This window comes from Trachurus trachurus (genome assembly GCF_905171665.1).
Source record: "Trachurus trachurus genome assembly, chromosome: 8".
NCBI lineage: Eukaryota > Metazoa > Chordata > Actinopteri > Carangiformes > Carangidae > Trachurus > Trachurus trachurus.
Window position 1 is genome coordinate 3737045 of NC_139905.1, and position 21423 is coordinate 3758467.

The 21423-nt window shown below is 39.2% G+C and overlaps 2 protein-coding genes across 5 annotated transcripts; one reads left to right on the forward strand and one right to left on the reverse strand.

The window, feature by feature from the left end:
* Positions 1-1498: 1498 nt before the first annotated feature.
* Positions 1499-11207, forward strand: jmjd8 (jumonji domain containing 8). Its single transcript, XM_083976541.1, has 9 exons — positions 1499-1707; positions 6434-6529; positions 6637-6685; positions 6786-6882; positions 7475-7543; positions 9031-9150; positions 9850-9917; positions 10510-10644; positions 10742-11207. The coding sequence occupies exons 1-9, from the start codon at positions 1568-1570 to the stop codon at positions 10820-10822; spliced, it is 855 nt and encodes a 284-aa protein (XP_083832667.1). The 5' UTR covers positions 1499-1567; the 3' UTR covers positions 10823-11207.
* A 1532-nt stretch (positions 11208-12739) lies between these two features.
* On the reverse strand, positions 12740-21423 carry LOC310989464 (E3 ubiquitin-protein ligase CHIP-like). 4 transcript variants are annotated; one of them, XM_083976538.1, is made up of 8 exons: positions 21261-21423; positions 19658-19847; positions 17353-17551; positions 15975-16144; positions 15319-15399; positions 14783-14839; positions 14526-14642; positions 12740-13211 (listed from the first exon to the last, which is right to left on the reverse strand). In XM_083976538.1, the coding sequence occupies exons 2-8, from the start codon at positions 19775-19777 to the stop codon at positions 13086-13088; spliced, it is 870 nt and encodes a 289-aa protein (XP_083832664.1). In that variant the 5' UTR covers positions 19778-19847; positions 21261-21423; the 3' UTR covers positions 12740-13085. The 4 variants fall into 4 exon arrangements, with proteins under 4 accessions (XP_083832664.1, XP_083832665.1, XP_083832666.1 ...); XM_083976539.1 differs by having other exon boundaries at positions 15319-15403; positions 15979-16144; positions 21252-21423; XM_083976540.1 differs by having other exon boundaries at positions 14526-14639; positions 21252-21423.

Genomic DNA, 21423 nt, shown 5'->3' on the forward strand with positions numbered 1-21423 from the left:
GGAGGTTTAGGTTTTATTTAGGTTCTGTTCTTAAAATAACTAAAAAATAACTCACTAATTCAACACTGACTAATGTTATTGACCAGTTGACCATACACCAGTCTTCTATACTGTTTAATTATGATCAATGAAAATAACTAGAAATTTCTATTTAGATTTTTTTTTTAAATAAGGACTAATTCCAAAAACAAAATGAACAGAACATTAAATGTAAATGTTGATATAACTATTTGATTTGTTTGTATTCAGTTCCACAACTCACTTGTTTTCTGTGATAACATTTACAATTTTCATTTATAGATCATTTAAATGTAAAGATATGACAGATATGTCAGTGAATTCTAATGTGTAAAGTGTTAAATTATAAGAATTAAAAACAAGGAAAGAAATAGGCTAGAATAAAAAATAAATTATGTAATATAATTGTGTTATTTTTATATCGAGTTTTACAGTGAATAATTTAAATGTTGATAATTTAATGTTTAACAGCTATTTAAAATGCATCTATTGATCATAATTTAACACTACAGGTCAACACATCTTTGTTTAGACGTCAACTGTGTTTGTTTGAATCTTTTTTCACTCGTGAGCTCAAACTTGAAACGTTTGCACTGATGGTGAATTACAGGAGTTTATGAACTTGAACCTGACAGGACTGTTTATCATATTACACGTTTATCTGTTATCGATCTCTCTTGCCTTGAAATTCCAATTGCACTAAGATACTGCAACTGTGATTTTAATTACCGTATGCATGGTAGCTTACATGAAGGATACTGCAAACTTACACTTTTATTTGTATAAAAGATTCTATTGGGCTGCACTGTGCACTGTGTGTGCCTTGTGTCTGTCTGTCATGGTGTGCATTTAAAAAACAAACACTTGTATGATATATACAATGATTTGTATATTGGGCCTTTTGTCTGTTGAATAAATTCTTGTTTCCTAACATTTGGCGTTATGGTGTTGTGTGATATCAATGTGTGATTGATTGGCTCAGTGTGTGGGAGTAGTAGTGGTAGTGTATTTATCAGAATAAAAACATAAAATAACATGATTATCAGTTATTATTATCAGTTTTATTAAGTTTAAATCCTCTGCTATTAGAACAACGCGGTATTGTTGTCCAAATGTGTAATTATTAACGTGGACACACATCACATTGTCGTCGTCTAATGACTAGAAATTTCTATTTAGATTTTTTTTTAAAAATAAGAACTAATTCCAAAAACAAAATTAACAGAACTATATTATAATTTATTTGTAATTGATTTTATTTTTTTATTATCATTATTTTGTTCAGTTTAATTAAACGTAATTTTTTCATTGTTTATTTGCATGGTTTTCAATTTTGTATAGAGTTTTCCTATTCAGAGCCTATAGTTCCCAGGTTCCGTGAACGCAGCATCGCCCCGTTGAAATGAATGTGGTGTTTTCTGATTGGAGCTCATCCCGGAAGTCGGAGGACGGTTTCTCTCTCTCTCTGTGTTTTTGGTTGAATTCGTCTCGTTTCCACCTCCAGGTTTCCACCACCGACCTTCTTCAGTGTTTCTGTGCCCGGGTCTGGATGGACCGGAACAGCGGCGTGTTGTCGAGCTGCTGCCGGGTCCTGGTGCTCTGTCTGTGGGCCGCGGGGAGGGCAGAGCCGCCGGAGGAGAACCGAGGAGGAGGAGGAGGAGGAGGAGGAGGAGGAGGAGGAGGAGGATGGTGAGTTCACGGACACAAAACTGACGTGTTGTTGCTGAGCCATGCTGTTTCTAAAAAGCGTTTTATTTTCAGTTTTCAGTCTCTAAATCCTACTCTGCTCTCCCGTTTATGTACAAAATCTGCAGATTCAGTGTTGGTTGCAGTGTGATGCTGTCAGCTGTGTCTGTTGTAACACTTCCTGATTCACTCTATAGGCTACTCAATTTAGTCCTTCTTCCATATGTGAACAAGTAGCAGACACAGACAATTTATGAGGGAAAAAACTAATTTTGATATAAGAAAGTACTTCCCCCTCCATTTATATAGCTCTGTCTGCTTTGTGCTTAAAGGGATAGTAACATTTTTTAAAAGTGGGGTTGTATGATCTACAAATAGCCCTTATAAGTACTTTAATTGCAGTAGAAGACTCTCTGCACTCCTCCCGTTAGCAACGCCAGCCCATAATAGCCCTGCCCAGAGATTTACAACATACATTGTTGTGAACAGACCCAAAGAAACGGCCTATTTTCACGGCCTAAAAGAGGTTTTACCTGAAAAAAAATACACAGTTCCATTGTTCGCTATAATATAATTTTTTCCAGCCCCTCAAAGTGCAGGAAAAACACAGTTTTTATTTGGCCGTTTCTTTGGGTCCATTCACAACAATGTATGTTGTAAAGGGCTATGGGCTGGCGTTGCTAACAGGAGGAGTGTAGAGAGTCTTCTACTGCAATTAAAGTACTTAGGGGCTATTTGTAGATCATACAACCCCACTTTTAAAAAAATGCTACTATCCCTTTAAGGTTATCAAACTTAAATCATGTTTATCGTGTGCCTATGTAGATTTCTTTCATGCAAGTTGTCAGTGCTAATGTTTTAGTTGGATCTGGGTTAGTTGTAACAGCAATTTAGTGTGTTAACCTACTCCAACCTGTTTTGCAGGAGGAAGGTAACTTCAATTCAAAAGGACAAAACACAAAACACTCAAACAACATAGACGTGTTGCTGAGCCATGCTGTTTCTAAAAAGCGTTTTATTTTCAGTTTTCAGTCTCTAAAAATCCCATTCTGACATTAATTAGGGTATGGATGTCTGCAGTGATTCCCTTTTATGTTTAGTTTATGTACAAAATTTGCAGATTTAGTGTTGGTTGCAGTGTGATGCTGTTGTAACACTTCCTGATTCACTCTGCATATGCTCAATTTATTCTTCCATATGTGAACAAGTAGCACCCTGTGGCAGACACAGACAACTTATGAGGGAAAAAACAAATTTTTATGTAAGAAAGTACTTCCCCCATCCATTTTTATAGCTCTGTCTGCTTTGTGGTTAAGGTTATCAAACTTAAATCATGTTTATCGTGTGCCTATGTAGATTTCTTTCATGCAAGTTGTCAGTGCTAATGTTTTAGATGGATCTGGGTTAGTTGTAACAGCAATTTAGTGTGTTAACCTACTCTAACCTGTTTTGCAGCAAGAAGGTAACTTCAATTCAAAAGGACAAAACACAAAACACTCAAACAACACAGGACAGAGACGTGTTGCTGAGCCAGGCTGTTTCTAAAAAGCCTTTTATTTTCAGTTTTCAGTCTCTAAATCTCTATTCTGACATTAATTAGGGTATGGATGTCTGCAGTGATTCCTGTTTATGTTTAGTTAGTGTAGGGAAATCTGCAGATTTAGTGTTGGTTGCAGTGAGATGCTGTGTGTCTGGTTGTAATACTTCCTGATTCACTCTGCATATGCTCAATTTATTCTTCCATATGTGAACAAGTAGCACCCTGTAGCAGACACAGACAACTTTAGAAGGAAAAAACTAATTTTTTTTTATATAAGAAAGTACTTCCCCCCTGCATTTATTTGTGTGATAGCTCTGTCTGCTTTATGGTTAAACTTATCAAACTTAGGAATCATATTTATTGTGTGCCTAGATTATTATATGTATCTTATTATAGTATATATCTTTCATGCAAGTTGTTAGTGCTAATGTTTTAGTTGTTATAACTGTAAGGTAAGCAGGTCTGGGTCAGTTCTAACAGCAATTTAGTGTGTTAACCTACTCTAAACAAAATTTTAAATGCATTTATGTTTTCTTTGAATTTCAGTTTGCTTAGGTCTTGAAAGACAAAGACGAGAGGGTTAAGGTTCAGGTTATGGCTGACTGTAACTAATTTACCTGAGACACACACCTACACACCTTTACACACACCAGTTATGTAAAAAAAAAAAAAAGTAATTTAAAGGTCCAGTTTTAAAGGACCATAATTGTCAAGGTTTATTGGCAAAATCTGAATATGCTACCCATGAATATATTTGTATAAGTGTATAATCGCTATAAAATAAAATCTGTGTGGTTTCCATATAATTATTCTTTTATAAATATAGCAAGGGTCTTGCTTTAGAGAGTGTCACCACTCACTGACTGTGGTTCAAATCAGACGCAATACAGCAATACACATGCTCCATAAAAATACGGTGTAATATAACTGTAAAACATGTTGAGAGCATGATGACACAGGGATAAAAACAAACAGACAAACAGATACATTAAGTTAAAATACATAAATAATAAGCTAAACCTAATAAAAAGAGTCAAAAGTGCACTATAACTCATTTATTTAAAAGACAAACAGCAGCAGGGACAAAACAGTTTCTGCAGCGTGTGGACACTGGACACACTCCTGCTTAGCAACCAGTCAATAAAATATAAAATATAGTTTTAATGACAATAAAAACCGTCACATGAGAGAAAACTGTAAGAAAAATAAATCTAAACTCTGTCATGGAGCTCACAAACTGAGACGGTTAATGTCTAAGAAGACATTTTATTATATAAAGTGACCGACACAGATGTAGTTATTATAGCAGGCAGCTCAATGTGTTTTACATAAAAACAAAACATTAAACAGTAAGATTTGGAACCGGGGAAAAAAACATACAAGAAAAAAGAGAGAATAAGGAAAAAAAAAAGAAAACCAGACTAAAATAGAGCTTAAAATATGAGTTGAGTTGAGTAGAGAGAGGAGATGTTACTTTCGTTCATTCCTGTATTTGTGTCACCTGATGTCACATGATGAGTTTTATTTTTAAACCTTTTGATTGTACAAGCAAAGAAACACAGTTAATAATGACGGACAAAAGAGCGGCTCCTCCATGAGTCACCTGGTTAGAAGGTAGAGGTCACATACCAGACACACCTGCAGCTGCTGTCAGGTTCAGTACAGAACGTACCGACGACATCATCGCTCACCTGACGGATCGTCTCAGCCGATAGCGAGGAGACATGACGGCTGCCTGAGACTTAAACGTGTTTCAGTTTGTTCAGATAATGAAGATTTAGTTTCAGGAGTTTCTTTAGTTTCTTCGTGTTTCCAACTCTTTTACTGTTGAACTTCAGCCTGAAGCATTTAAACAGTTCTTCCTCACCTTTTTTTCCCCCAAACCATTTCATGACTTTTATTTCAATTCTTTAAATGACAGATTTTTAAAAAATATACATATTTTTGTTCATATTTCCACACATTTTTAACTCTTTCACGTCATTCAGCCTCCTCCTACTTTTACTCTTCAGCTGCAGCTTCTTCTACATTAGTTTTGCTTTAAATGTCAGTTTTCAATATTTCTATTTTTTCAACTTTTTTTTATTTGCTGTTCCTTTTATGTACTTTGGCTGTGAGGCACACTGAGTTGTTTCTAGCAGGAAATGTGCTGTATAAATAAAGTTTAATCTTCTTTTAGAATTTTCAACAATTTAGACATTTTTCAACATTCCATGTAGTTTAACCTCCTTCTCACATTAAATCTTCAGCTCCTGCTTCAGTTACATGAACACAGCTTCAGTGAAGTTTTTTTTAAATCGTCACTCCCTCTAGTTTATTGCAGCAGACGTCAACTTAACACGTCAACAATGTGCAGGATTTTCAACATATTTTAACCCATTTAAAGCCGGTCCTCCATGCTCACTGGTTCTACTTTGCAGCCATGACTTCAGATACTTTCATTCATTCACCTGCATTTTCTACTTATTCATAATGTTTCATGAAATACCAAATACATACAGCATTTACACACAATAAGCATCATTGTAAAAGTCTACGAAAAAGATTGAAAATAAATATATTTAAAGTTAAAGGGACAACGAGGAGTTTTGGAAAAGCGAAGCGTTTTCACACTACATTTATGAGCCTCCGCACCGTAAAATTCTTTTGACCGGCGCAAGACAGACTCATGTTTTCATTCATCAAGAATTAAAGTCAGAGGTTCAAAGAGGTTCACATACCGTCGTAGTTCCGACCATAAACGGCGATTCAGCTGCGTTATTCTCATGACTCGTTGCGAAACCGAAAGTAAAAAACGCTGGTCGGCTCGACCAGCATCTCCGCCACCACTAATAATAACAAAATAACGATAGAGACAGAACGATATATTTATCGAAAATGGGCCCATTAACAAGTGTGGGTAGCGGAGATTCATCCACATTAACGTGAGACTTTTTTATAACCGAATAGAAACTCCTCGTTGTCCCTTTAATTGAGTTTACAATCAGATGCAACAAAGAAAAGTGTCAAATCTTCACGTTTCAGTGGTTTTTAAAAATAATCTTTGGAGGTTTTGCCTCAATAACCAAATGTTCAAACCAGTCGTGTGTTGATTTTTCTGTGCTGCTTCAGTTACGTGTCATTAGCCTCTTAGAGTTTAGGGCAGAAGTTAAATGTTATTATCATTATTCCTAAACTCTCTGTTGTCAGGTCGCTGCCTTCAGATTTCCGGTTGGAGGATGAAGGTCCCTGTAACATCGACGTGTTCGACGGCTCCTCGCTCTCGTACCAACAGTTCATCGAGAGGTAAAAACGTCTTCGTGTGTGAAGTGGAGAAAGAATTTAACTAAAAGTGTTTAAAATAAAACCAAACAGTTTGACTGAGAAGAACGTCGTGGCTCTGTCTCCCGTAGATACGCCTACAGCCGGCCCGTCATCCTCCGAGGCCTCACCGACAACACGGTGAGCATCTGCTGCTGTTGTGACATCACAAAGTCACAGGAAGTCCAGACGGCTCAGATTCTGAACGCATCTCTCTCTTTTTTTTAAAAATTATTTTTAGAAATTCAGGTCACTTTGCTCCAAGTCCAGTTTACTGCAGAACTACGGCGACCGGAGAGTGAGACTCAGCACGGCCAACACCTACTCATACAAGAAAGGTACGACATCTATCTATCTATCTATCTATCTATCTATCTATCTATCTATCTATCTATCTATCTATCTATCTATCTATCTATCTATCTATCTATCTATCTATCTATCTATCTATCTATCTATGCCTCATTAGGCCTAAAGTCTTTTTTTTAAACAAAAATACATATCTTTTTTTTCACTCTCACTCACTAAATATTTACATTTTAGAAGCTTTTCATTGTCAGTTTATGATCAGATGTTCTAAATTCACCTTTTTTTTCTCCAGTTTTGATTGTTTTATTTTATGTCCTCCATTTATTTCTTATTCTTGTTCAACATAAAACAGAATAATCACAGAGGAGTGACCTGTCAGGTTTCTATGTGGTTGTTCTGATTTGATGGTTTGATTGATTGATTGAACTCTTTATTATTATTGATCCCCGCAGGGAGAATCCAAACCACAACAGTTACAAAGGAGAGGCAGAAGACAGTCCTTTAATAAGGCAATCAGTTTAAGGATGCAGTTAGTTAATAAATAAATAAGAAGCCGTTGACTCAGATCCGTCTATTGTTTGTTGTTTCCTGGTTGACGTGTCTGTGTTGACTCTGTTCCAGTGGACGTCCCGTTCCAGGAGTACGTGGATGTTTTCCTGAAGCCTCAGTCGGCCGGCGCCCTCGGCAGCGGTGAGTTCAAACCCGCTTTAAATAAAATGACCTGTTAGCCTGTCAGCGTTAGCCGTTAGCTGTTAGCCTGTTAGCGTTAGCTGTTAGCCTGGTGCGCCACTTTATTGTGTCCCCCAGGAAACAAAACATCAACAAAAAACACTTCTGTCGTGTGTTGTGAGTTTTTGTCAAACTGATGAAGTTGTTATTATGGTTTTCCTTCGTGGTGTCAAAGTCACATGAGAGACATTAAAGGTTGTTGTTCTTACAAGAATGAATAAGGAGATGTATCCGTTTTCAAAAATAAAAGTTTTCTAAAAGAAAAAAACAGCCTGTAAATGTGAATTATGTGAATTGCCTGAAAATTCACATAAAAAAACGACTCAAAAAGTAAATTTGTGGATTATAAAGTTTCAGAAGTTTGAAGAAATGTTGATCCATGAGAAGATGTAAAAACCATCTCCTCTCTCAGCTTCTCTCTGGAGCTCTAGTAACAACAGGTCGGTGTCAGCCAATCAGAAGAGAGGAGGGACTGTTTTCTGACGTGATCCAATAAAAACAGAGCAGATTTCAGAATAAAACGCTCAGAGAAACCAAATCCTGCAAAGTTGTTGTTGGATGGTGTTGTCCAGGTGGTGAGGGGGCGGGGCTTAGTTGTGACATCACAAAGTGACAGGAAGTCCTGACGGCTGGTTTTAAGGCTCAGGGTCTGTCCCAATATGCACACTCGATCACACTTACACACTTGGTGTGTGCGTTCATGGGCTTAGTGTCAGTTCAGTGTGTCCCATTTCTCCAACGACCGAAAGTGCAGCGTGTTGATTTTCACTTTACCCACACTTAAGGTAAGACCGCATCCGAGCGGTATTTGGCCAAGTATAAATCCCACAATGCACCACGGTGAAGTCCGCCGTCACCGGCAGCCACAAGTCACGTTTAGGAAATGCTATTGAATTAATCTCAATAAAATGAAATTAACTTTCTATCTCATAATTATGACTTTTTAATGTCATATTTTATATTCATCATGCTCTGTTCATGTTTTTATATTTTAATTTTTCTTGTTTGTTTTATTTACTTACAGAGTTGGGCTTACATGTTTATGATCTGAATCTTGCGCATAGAGACACGTTAGGAGTAGATGAGACTGTGATCCAGCAGCACTGGTTATTAAAACTGTTGCTGTGTGTGTGTGTCGTAGTTGTGCTAGTGTGCGCAATGGCACAGGCTGCACTTGTCAAGTGTGTCCCGATTGCTTTTAAATTTCCCCCAACACGCTTGGCCACTTAATCCATGCTGCACACTATATGTAGTGCGTGCGTAACCAAGCGCACTGAGCCAAGTGTGGAGAAATGGGACAGCCCCTCAGTTTCTGAGTTTCAGGAGAATCCAAAAGTTCATCAAAAACAAAATGAAGGAGCAGAATCTCACACAGACACGCACTAGCTGCTGTTGTTGTAGTTTAATCAGAAAGTCTTTCTAACCTCCAGCTTCCTTTTCCTCCTCAGACACTCTGTATTTTTTCGGGGACAACAACTTCACCGAGTGGCAGCGTCTGTTCGACCAGTACGAGTCTCCACCGTACGTCCTGCCTCTCACCAGTGGAGCCTTCAGCTTCGGCATCGCAGGTCAGCAAACACCACAACACGACACAACACCACAACACAGCTACAGAAGAACAGGAATAACATTGACAGGGTTCCCACGCATCCTGGAAAATCTGGAAAACCTTGAAAACGTTTGACCAGTTTTCCAGTCATGAAAAACACATGGAATATGAGAAAAACAAGTCAAACATCCTGGAAAAGCTTACAAGTTGTCCTGGAAAATGATTTATCACAGCTACCACACCTCTATTTGACTTTTTCAGACCCTGCTAAGGATTTCGTTTCCCAAAAAAAAAAACATGTCTGTGCTGTTCTATGATATATTTTTCATATTTCTTTTTAGCATTTAAGAGATTATTTCATAAGTTAGAGCCATAGACTGCACATCTTTAAATCAGATTTCTGGGAGAGAGAATGAGAGAGAGGAATAAACATAGAAACAAACTGATTAAATTTACAAAATTAGGTACCATTGACGAAAAGAACACAGTGTATGCCGTAAAAACTGTAGCAGCTGAAAATGTCCTGGAAAAGTCCTGGAAAACGATTTCAAGAGAAGAGTGGGAACGCTGATTGACTCTCAAAGGGAAATTCATTCGTCTGTCAGCTCATCTACCAGTTGCAGAAATCTCAGAGGAATCTCACTCACTGAAAACATCACCATGATATAATAATATAATATAATAATAAAAGATAAATGAATCCTGTGTTTGTGTCCAGGTGCAGGAACAGGAGTTCCCTTCCACTGGCACGGCCCAGGTTACTCTGAGGTCGTTTATGGAAGAAAGGTACTTGATTCTGTAAATGTCTACTTCTTCATTCATTTTTTCTGCTCTTTTATGTTTATGTTTATAGTACTCATCTTATAATGATCATGGGATATCATCGTAATCCAACATGTGCTGTGTTCTGCATGTTATGCATTCAATTTTTCCTCTCTCTCTGTTTTTTCTTTATTTTATTTTTCACTTGAAAAAAGTTACAAAGTTATTGATATGAACGGGGCTGCAACTAACGATTATCAGTATTTAAACGATGAATCGATTAGTTGTTTGGTCAATAAAATGTTGAAAAACATCAACCAGTGTTTCCCAAACCACCAGACGACATCGTCCTCAAATGTCTTGTTTTGTCCACAAACCAAAGAGAGACTCAGTTTATTGTCATAAAGGAACAAAGAAACCAGAAATATTCACATTGAAGAAGCTGAAATCAAGATTTTTTCTTGAAAAACTACTCAAACTGATTATTACATTATCAAAATAGTTGACGATTAATTTAATAATCGATTATTGTGTCATTAATTGATTAACTGTTGCAGCTGTAGCTATGAATAGTCCCTCAGTGTGACCGTGTCCCTGTTGAACTCGTCCTCTGCAGCGTTGGTTCCTCTTCCCGCCGGACAAGGAGCCGCACTTCCACCCGAACCGCACCACGCTGTCCTGGCTGACGGACACGTACCCCAACCTGCCGCTGGACGAGGCGCCGCTGGAGTGCACCATCCGCCCCGGGGAGGTAACGGAGCGGACGACCGGCTGACTGACTCCGCCCCCTCTGACCCCCTCCTCCTCCACGTCGCTCACCTGCTTCCTGTTTCCTGTCTCTCCACCAGGTGCTGTATTTCCCCGACCGCTGGTGGCACGCCACCCTCAACCTGGACACCAGCGTCTTCATCTCCACCTTCCTCGGCTGAGCGTCGTCTCCACGGTGACGGGAGGAGAGTCGATCAACAGAACCGATGTTTGATGTTTGATGTTTAAAGGGATAGTTCAACATTTTGGCAAATTGGCCCATTGGCAAATACAGAGACTGCTTGATGAAAAACTGTCCCTGAAGGCAACGTGCATCAGTGGTTTTGCATGAATTTCCCTCTAAAACAACTCTGTGTGGTAACGTTGTGTTATTATCTCATAGCGTGGTGAATGTGCAGGTCACAACTTGTCCACCAGAGCGTTGTGGAGTTGTTGGATTGTGTATTTGATGAGTTTGATGAGGGAAACCAAGAAATCCCATAATGAGCCTCCGTAGCGTAGCTCTGAGCAGCTCACGGCTCTGCTCCACCGTTCTAAAAATAGCTTGCACCGACAATTAAAGGTAACGAACCTACTGCTATGACTATAGGGATTATGGCAATGGGAACAATTTGCCAAAATGTTGAACTATCCCTTTAAATTCAGGGACGAAGCCGCTCAGAAAAACTGAAGAACAAAGACTCAGACGATAAGAATCTGTCTCAGAGAGAATTAATTTTATTTAATGTGTTAACAGATTTTAAATGATTGTTTGATGGTGGGAGGGGCTAAAGATCAAGGACCAACCACAAACCTGCAGCTCCAACTGTAATGTTTTAATTTAACTGAATGAATGAATGAAAGGACCAAACTGAGCAGGTGAAAAATAAATGTTATTTTTGACAATATTGGTGTTAAGTCTTTTTTAAATCCCTAAATAAAATAAGTAGCAGAGTAATAGCTAATAAAATCACTTCATAAAACATAAAAATGAGCCGGAAACGTCTCAATCTGCAGGATTATTGATAAATGAGTCGATTCAGAGGCTGAAAATGTTTTTAATTTGAATTTGATTCTTTAATCTGAGAAAATTCAAGTTGGCCGCCGCCATGCGACGTTTAATGAGTGAAAGAAACAAGAACAACGACAGACAGAGAAAAGAAAACATGAACATTTTACTGTGAACACTTTCAGGTCACATTAAACAGAAACTCAAACACACGACATCATCACACGGTCTGAAAAATAAAATGTATGTAAAAAAAAAAGAAGAAAATTCACTCAACAACAAACTGAATTTAGAAAATAAAAATCACAAAGACACATTTAACTAAGTCATTAAAAAAGGAAACAGATTTCAAGCGACATCGGTGTAAAAAACAAGAACTGGAGACACACACACACACACACACAGTGACGGGACGTTCCAGTTTCCTCTCCTTCAGTTCGCCAGCAAACGCATCGTTGGTTCTAATTTTACACCTGAACCGTTGAGACGGAGCAGCAGCTTCCACGTGTAATCTGATTGACCTGACAGAGTAATCTGATTGTAGTGAGCCCATCCATCCATCCATCCATCCATCCATCCATCCATCCATCCATCCATCCATCCATCCATCCATCCATCCATCTATAAACCTAACAGGATTCAAAAACCACCTGCGTCTCCACGGTGACGCTTTACAGCCACTACATTGACGCTGAGCTGATTAAAACACACACACACACACACATAAGCTACAGGAGGAAGTGACAGTGCCTCCGGTGGCCGAGACAAGAATTACAACAACAAACCTCATGACAAAATATGACAAAATCAAAACTTTGAGTTGTCTGTGTTTCCATGGTAACAGCAGTGGATCGAACAGATGTTTTTAGAAGGACGAGATGCGTCTGCTCGTTAAAATCTAAAATTTAATGAACCAAAACACTCGACACGTCTCAGACTTTATATAAATAAACTCAACTTTCTCACTGACGAATTCAAACATGGAAGATGAACTTAGAATAAACTTCAGGTCAAAGAAAAACAAACTTTAGACTTTTGTTTCTTTATTTCTGTAACTTGGTTTGTTTTTAATTCATTTCTCTTTGTTCTGTTTTTGTTTGTTTGTTTGTTTCATTTCTCTTTTAAACATTCTCATCTGTTTTGTTCCATAAAGTGCCAAACTTTTATTTCCTGGAAATAAATGTGTCTAGATGTTTTAATTAGAGGAAGAATATGACTTAATTTTCAACACGGGACGGTAAGAGTTCATTAATTTACTAAAGATCTTTTCTCTGCTGCATTAATCAGTGGGAAACGACACATTTGTCTCCAGGAAATAAAAAAATCAACTGATTTGTCTGTTTCTTGGTCGATAAACTTTAGTAAAAAGTAAAATCAGAGACGGAGCTTCTTCGGCTTCGGCTTCGTCAAAATAAAATTCCCTTCCTGCTCGTTGGTCAGTAATCCTCCACCCACCCGTTCTCCATAATAAAAGCATCAATGACTTCCTTCATGGCCAGGTTGGGGATCAGCTGGTCCTGGGTCAGCGGCGACCGGGTCACCGGGTCAAAATGTCCGACACGCTGAAACAGAAGAGACACAACTAAGAAACACACTAGAGCCGTCACAACGAACTTCGCTGTTCGAACAGAATCCAAAGTATTTTAAAAATGAGAACATTCGAAGGTGGAAACTGACTTTCCAACGTGTTCCTTCTGCAACGACGCGGAAGCCAAAATCTTTGGTTGATTAGATTATTGGTTAGATTAGTTTCCACATTTATGTTACAATTAAAAAAGAAACCAATTTGAATAGCTTGATACTGGCACTGGGTTCAGTGAACAACGTCTGTTTATAAACGGCAGTGGCCCGGTCCCCTACTTCTATTTAGATAAGTCTTTATTGTCATTACATAAGGGTTAGGGTTAGTCCAACAATGCAACGAAATTGGACCACACTCCCCCCTCGATGCTGGACAATACAGTCACACAATATACCAGCAATATATAAATAATGGGACAACGAGGAGTTTTCTCCATCGGCAGAACCAAAAATTCTGCGGCAATAAAAAAGTCTCACATTAATGTGGATGAATCTACGTTACCCACACTTGATAATGGCTCCATTTTCAATAAATGTATTGTTTTGTCTCTATCATTATTTTGTTATAATTAATGGTGATGGAAATGCTGGGCGAGCCGACCAGCGTTTCCTTACTTTCGGTTTTGCTGACGCTGCCCGGCGAGTCATGAGAATAACGCCGCTGAATCTCCGTTAATAGTGGGAACTACGACGGTATCTGATCATCTTCAAACCTCTGACTTTAATTCTTGATGAATAAAAACATTCTTGGCCAGACATCTGTCTTGCGCCGGTCCAAGAATTTCACCGGGCGCGCAGAGGCTCATGGTAAATGTAGTGTGAGAACACTTCGCTTTCCAAAACTCCTCGTTGTCCCTTTAAATGAGTAGGTAAAAAAGTGCAAAGTGCAAGGAGGCAGGTCATCATGGTCACAACAAAAAGATTAAAAACGATATAATAATAATAATAATAATAATAAAATAAAAAAGTACACTGATATGGGAAGTGCAAAAAATCTGTATGCAGTATGTTTAATATACGAACCTGTGTATTATTTGAATAGCTTTATACACGGCACTAGGCCCAGTTTAATGTAAAACACAGTTTTATATAATATATATAGTAGGGGGTCTCTGCCCTGAAAAACGTTGAAGACCGGCCTCGTTTTAGTGGACACAGAACGTAAAAATAAGCTGGTAGAGGTGTAAATATAATGAGCTAAAATAACATTAATAATTTGAATATTTAACATAAGAAGTGTTAGAAATTAGAATCTGATTAGGGGGGAGACTGACAACCCAACATCACACACTCACCTGCAGATGCTCCTCGATGTCTCGGCGGTCGTACGTGACTCCGCTCGGGGTGATGCACGGCTCCCTCATCAGCTCGAAGCTGATCTTCCCGCACAGGAAGTCTGGGATCTCGCGCTTCTGTCAAACACACGTCACAAACAAAACAAAACAAAACAAAACAAAACACAACACAACACGCCGGCGTGAGACGTTCAAGTTCAGAGACAAAACAGACGAGACGGGAAAACGGAGCGTCGGCAGCAGGGCGACTCACTCACCTTCCTCTTCTCGTCGACCTGACAGAACAGCTCCTCCATGTCCGACAGGTACTTGTCCTGCAGAGACACAGAGCTCAGACGTTACCGTTGCTTTAACTCCACTGTAAGAAACTGTTTCTCCTGTCATCGTTGATTTTATTGATTCTATATCGAATATTAGAGCTGAAACACCCAATACATTGAATATATTTATCTGTAAGTGAGTGCAGGTTTCTATTACTTTTTGCGACACGCTTTTTTCCGTGCACCCAGATCTGTTTATGTTCTTTCCTTTGGAGTTGTGCGGATGTTTTTCATATTTTTTTCTATATTAAATATGTCCTATAAATAAATATTTCGTAAATTAAATTTTCATGTATTAACACAGAAAAAAGCAGCTCAAATGGTAAAACATACAAGACACAAAGGGTAGGGTCAGATAATAACATGAGAAGTCACAAGTGTTCCTGGAAAAAATTTGGGATTTGGGATACAGAAGAAGGAAAAAAACTATAAAAATAATAATAATCCTATAAATAAATCTGAAGGAAACCTACATGTTTGGTGTGGATCTCGTTCAGATTGTGTTGAACGCCGTCGTCGGACTTGTCGTCTTGTTTCTGTCTGCAGCCGTCCAGCTCTCTGTGGACACAACAGGGTTAAACTACTTAACTAAAACTAAAACTAGCAGTGGAAAAATAGTTTAGTAAACTGAAATGAAAATAAAAATGATAATTGTTCCAATGACAAAGTAAAACTGCAGTAAAGTAAAGTTTCATCAGATAACAGCAGCTTAGTTGTAGTTTTCTTGTTGATGTCTAAAGCTGCAGGAAGAAAACGACTTGGAGTAGCTACGACCCACAGCTGGATAAGAGTGAATAGAACCTGATGAGGACTGATGGGATCATTGGATGCAACTAAAAGGGAACAAGTTCATCTTCAGAGGTCTGACAGAGGCTTTCTCCTGAAACCTGAACAACTACAACTAAGACTAAATAAAAACTACAACTAAGACTAAATAAAAACTACAACTAAGACTAAGACTAAATAAAACTACAACTAAGACTAAGACTAAATAAAACTACAACTAAGACTAAATAAAAACTAAGACTAAAACTAAATAAAAACTAAGACTAAAACTAAATAAAAACTAAATTAAGACTAAGACTAAATAAAAACTACCGTAGTAAATTCCTCTAAAACTAAACTAAACCTGCCTCCTCTTCTCGGCCTGGATGAGTTTGGTGAGATAGGCGTGCAGCTCGCTCTCCTGGTTGATCCTCTTCTCCTCCAGGCTGCTCCAGCGTTTCTTCTTGGCCGTCCTCAGAGCGCTGGGGATGTCGTCGCCGAAGTTCAGACGCTGCTCTTTAGCCAGGTTGTAAGCTGGGAGAAAGAAAACAAAACAAAACAAAACAGCACGTCATGAACAGAGGTGTCTTGTCTTCATTTCTGATCGAGCTAATGATGCGTCGTAAAGTTAGATCCAGAAAATGTCACAGAAGCTTCACAGAACATGAGTTTTACAAAAAATCTGGACAAAAACAATAAATTAAGCAACAAATTAAAAGATTATTTCTACAAGGAGGAAATAAAATGAAATGCATCAAATGAACTGGACAGTCAGGGTAACGAGCTCCAAATGTTTCATATGTAATTTAACTTTAACTCTGATTTTATTTGATGAAACTTTACAGCAGCTCCACATAAAAGAAGCAGCAGGAAACAAAATGAATTCTTCTTCTAACTTCATAAACCGTCCAGTTTCAATCATAAGAGGTCAAATATTGCTGCTGATTTTATTTTTAAACTCTATAAAACAGTATTTTCTGAACTGGTTTTGTTCTAAATGTTCAGTTTTGGTTTAGTCCTTATTTTATCACTGGTCCGTTGCTCTTCATACTGAGTCGGTATAGTGGCATCATGCAAATTGGCCCATTGCCATAATCCCTATAGTCTTAGGAGTAGGTTCATTACCTTTAATTGTTGGTGCAAGCTATTTTTAGAACAGCAGAGCAACTGCAGAAACTGCTTGATGAAAAACTGTCCCTGAAGGCAACGCGCATCAGTGGTTTTGCATGAATTTCCCTCTAAAACAACTCTGTCTGGTAACGTTGTGTTATTATCTCATAGCGTGGTGAATGTGCAGCTCACAACTTGTCCACCAGAGCGTTGTGGAGTTGTTGGATTGTGTATTTGATGAGTTTGATGAGGGAAACCAAGAAATCCCATAATTAGCCTCCGTAGCGTAGCTCTGAGCAGCTCACGGCTCTGCTCCGCCGTTCTAAAAACAGCTTGCACCGACAATTAAAGGTAACGAACCTACTGCTATGACTATAGGGATTATGGCAATGGGCCAATTTGCCAAAATGTTGAACTATCCCTTTAAACATGAAACACTCTTTTTCAATATTTTAATCAACATCAGTGTATTATTATTTTAGTTTTCTACAGACAAGATATTTACTATTTACACACTCTGATAGTTTCCAAAGGGAAAAAAGATGAAAATTAAAATAAAAATAAAGATGATGTCTGTTGTTTCTCGAGTGCGAGCTCAGCAGTCGATCACATGTTCGAGTCCCCCCCGGTACCTTTCTGCAGGTTGCCGATGGCCTCGTCGTAGTTCTCCGTCTCCAGGTGACACTGCCCCATGAAGAAATGCGCCTTCACCGATTGGCCGTCCAGCTCCAGGGCGTGTCGGCAGTCGGCCAGCGCGCGGTCGTACTGCTGCAGCTTCACGTGGCACAGCGCTCTGTTGGTGTAGTAGGCCGGCACCGACGGACAGTGGGTCTGAGACACAGAGACACAGAGATACAGAGATACAAGCCATGTTTCCATCCACCTGTTGATCCAATTATCTGAAGATCGATAAAAATATTAATGCAAATAATGTTGGTTCAAGTGCGTTTCCATCTAAGACCTTTAAAGGAGAATTCCGGTCATTTTTGACCCCTATATCATCGTCCTGATGGTCAGTCACCTAGTGTTGGTTGGAGCAAAAAACGTGACTAAAATTGATGCAGGCAAACCAGAGTTACACCATGGCTACCCGGCGCTAGCGATAGCCACAACGCTAACCCATGGGGGCAATTCTTTCAACCACAACAAACACTCAAAAAACAATCAAATATCTATGGTACATGACTCGAATCCTTATGACACACCACTGAACTCATAAACTGTACGGTTATACTGAGTATAAACAGCATAAACTTTGTGTTTTTGCATGTAGCCACTCACCTCAGTTAGCCGAACTCTGAAACGTCCTGGAAAGACATTACTAACCGATCGCTGTTCCAGAGTTCGGCTAACTGAGGTGAGTGGCTACATGCAAAAACACAAAGTTTATACTGTTTATACTGTACACTATATGAGTTCAGTGGTGTCTCTAAGGATTCCAGTCATGTACCATAGGTTAGCGTTGTGGCTATCCCTAGCGCCGGGTAGCCATGGTGTAACTCTGGTTTGCCTGCATCAATTTTAGTCGCGTTTTTTGCTCCAACCAATACTGGGTGACCATCAGGACAACGATTTAGGGGTCAAATATGACCAGAATTCTCCTTTAAATCAAATAAAAAGCCGTGTGTAATGACGTCATGAGCTGTTTTGCGATCAATTTTGATTCTCTTATGTCCCGTACATATTGTGGAATTGACAATAAAGCTGAGTTTAACTTTGATATTCCTGTATCGAATTGACTTCTTGCAGTTTAAGTTGTTTCCATTTCCATTGTACTAAGCTGCAGGATAGAAAGACGTCGTCCATCCTTCATCCTTCTGTCGCCTGTTCAGCTGCAGCTTTTCTTTGTTTACTCTCGCTGTTGTGTCTTTAAACAGCTGGAAAATGGAGCAGAACTGACATGAAACATAATGCAACTCACATTTATCCGGTAAAAAACTGTTTCCAGAATCAGAATTTGTCGCATAAACTTTGTATCGATCAAGAGAAAATCCGATGAGATCGACCGTATTAACTTTTGATCGATATTCATGATGTTTCCATGAGGCTTTTTTAATCCGATACTGCTTAATGCGAATAAAAACGTGTGGATGGAAACATGGTAACAGAGACACACCAGCTGCGTTTCCATCACAGGTTTTAACAAAATAAAAGTGATATTTCTGAAATTTCGAAACAGTACAACTATTTGCAGGTGTTTCCATTGAAAGGTGTTGCAAAGGTGAATGAGCCGTCACCTCTTGTAAAGTCTAGTCTCGCTATATCCCATAATTCTCTTAAATTCTTGTCCCGTGAGACTTCACTTTGAGGAAGATGGACATAAAAGTTTTCATTGCATGGTGTTGGAACGATCTCAGCTGCTGCTGTTCTTGTTTTTAACAGGAGACGAAGGCAGCGCTTGGTTGCTCAAAGGCAAAACCCTTATATTATATTATATAATATATATTATTTATTAGTAGATTATGATGTGTGTCAGCGGCCACGAATCAGGGTTTTCTGGGAGAGGATGTGAATGAGGATTTCACAGAAAAACTATGGAAACAACATTTCCGACAATTTCGACCTGGGATACGTTCAATCAGCTGTGTGATTCTCGAACTGAAATAAGAGTTTCCATTACACTTTTATATAGATACGTCTGGAAAAAGTAAAACACTTTATGACAGCGTAAAAATGTCTTAGCGATATTTGAAATGTAGGTGTTTTCATTAAGCCTGTGCATATTCTCATTTGTCCAGGTCATAGTATCTCAAAGGAATTTTAAATCGAAAGCAACTGGACTTGGTTATTTGTCCAAGAGGCTTCATCAGTTCAAATAACCAAGTCCAGTTGCTTTCGATTTAAAATTCCGTTGAGGGTGTTTCCATTAATACTTTTTATTGCCATATTTAGGTTTTGTGTATTTCTACAGCTACTGACTGTCCATCTCCTCCTTACTATGGCTCTGCTGTAGCAGGCTGCAGCCTCCTGGTACTTGCGGCTGAGGAACAGCCGGTTGCCCTGCTCCTTCAGCTCCTGGGCCGACACCGACGAGCTCTTCTCCGGACTCTCCGACATGATGCTGCCGTGGACCGGGCTCGCTGCTCCGCCGGCAGCCGCCTCTGCCTCCGCGCTCCGCTTCCCAATCCTGTCAGCAGCCAGCACAGACACCCATCAAGACTATTGATTCCAATACATTTTTCAATAAGTCAACGTCTGAGCTTCAGATGAAGATCACACTCATATAGTATGTCCATTTAAACCACAGCATAAACTGAAGCATAGACAGCATATAAAAGTTATAAATACTGAAGAGCAGCGTATATGTGTTTTGTGTGACCTTGATATTGTGAAGAATGAATTTCACTCTCTGTTTCAATGTCCTCTAGTCTGTATCACTCAGGTGAAGAACCTCGACTCATTCTGGATGTGTGAGTGTGACATGTCCTAGTCAGATTTATTGAAAAAGCAGCAGACTGTCGTAATTGTAAATCTGTAATATATTCTCTCTTGCAAAGTACATGAATAAAAATATCTGAATCAGACTCTGGGACAGAAAACATTACATCCTACATCAGACTACTGGCTATTTTTGTTTTAGTTATTTATTATTAAAAACAGCAAGAGTCTATCAACACATATTTATGAGGAGACTTGTTATCCATCCTGATGTACAGTATGTATTTTGTATTGTCTAGTCAGTGTCTTGTAAAGCCCACGTGGGGCTGGGCACAGTGAACAAATCAATCAATCAATCAATCAATCAATCAATCATATATATATCATATAAGTTATATAATATATAACATATAAATGTTTCTACAGAAGTAAAACACTCGTGAGCAGCTACAGTACTCTGGTGGTTATCGATGAACAGAATACTGAACATTTATTTTGAAAAACTGCAACAGGAAGACAATGCAAAACCTTTTCTCAAATTACTATCTGTCTGTCTGTCTGTCTGTCTGTCTGTCTGTCTGTCTGTCTGTCTGTCTGTCTATCTATCTATCTATCTATCTATCTATCTATCTGTCTATCTATCTATCTGCTTCTCTGCCTGCCTGTCTGTCTCTCTGTCTGTCTGTCTATCTCATAGGTCTGTCTATCTGTCTGTCTGTCCATCCATCCATCCATCCATCCATCCATCCATCTATCTATCTATCTATCTATCTATCTGTTATACGTTTTTCTGGATCGATGTTTCCTATCGATCCGGGTTGATTGTTCCTGTCTGTCTCGATGCTAGCGTGTAGCCGCCGTTAGCCGCCTCCCTGTGGTATCGATCACCTCCACCTGTCTCACCGGTCGGTCGGTGTCTGTCGGTGCTTTAACACCGTCACCTTGACGACGACGTCAGCACCGGAGCAACAGACGAGTTTCCACCGAGCAACGAACCAACAACAACCGACCGTTAACTGTGAAAACACGACACACACACACACACACACACACACACACACACACACACACACACACACACACACACACACACACACACACACACACACACACACACACACACACACACACACAGCAGGTGAGCTAACGTTACCTGTCTCACCTGCAGCCGCCCGCCGCGTGACGACACTCTGCGCTGGCCGCGAGGAGCTGGTGGTGACGTCACGTCTGTGACGCTGTTGTTGTCACATTAAAACCAACGGGTTTTAACGTCCGTTAGCTCGCAGGCTAACGGCTTTAGCCACAGGTTGGAGACGACGTGCAGG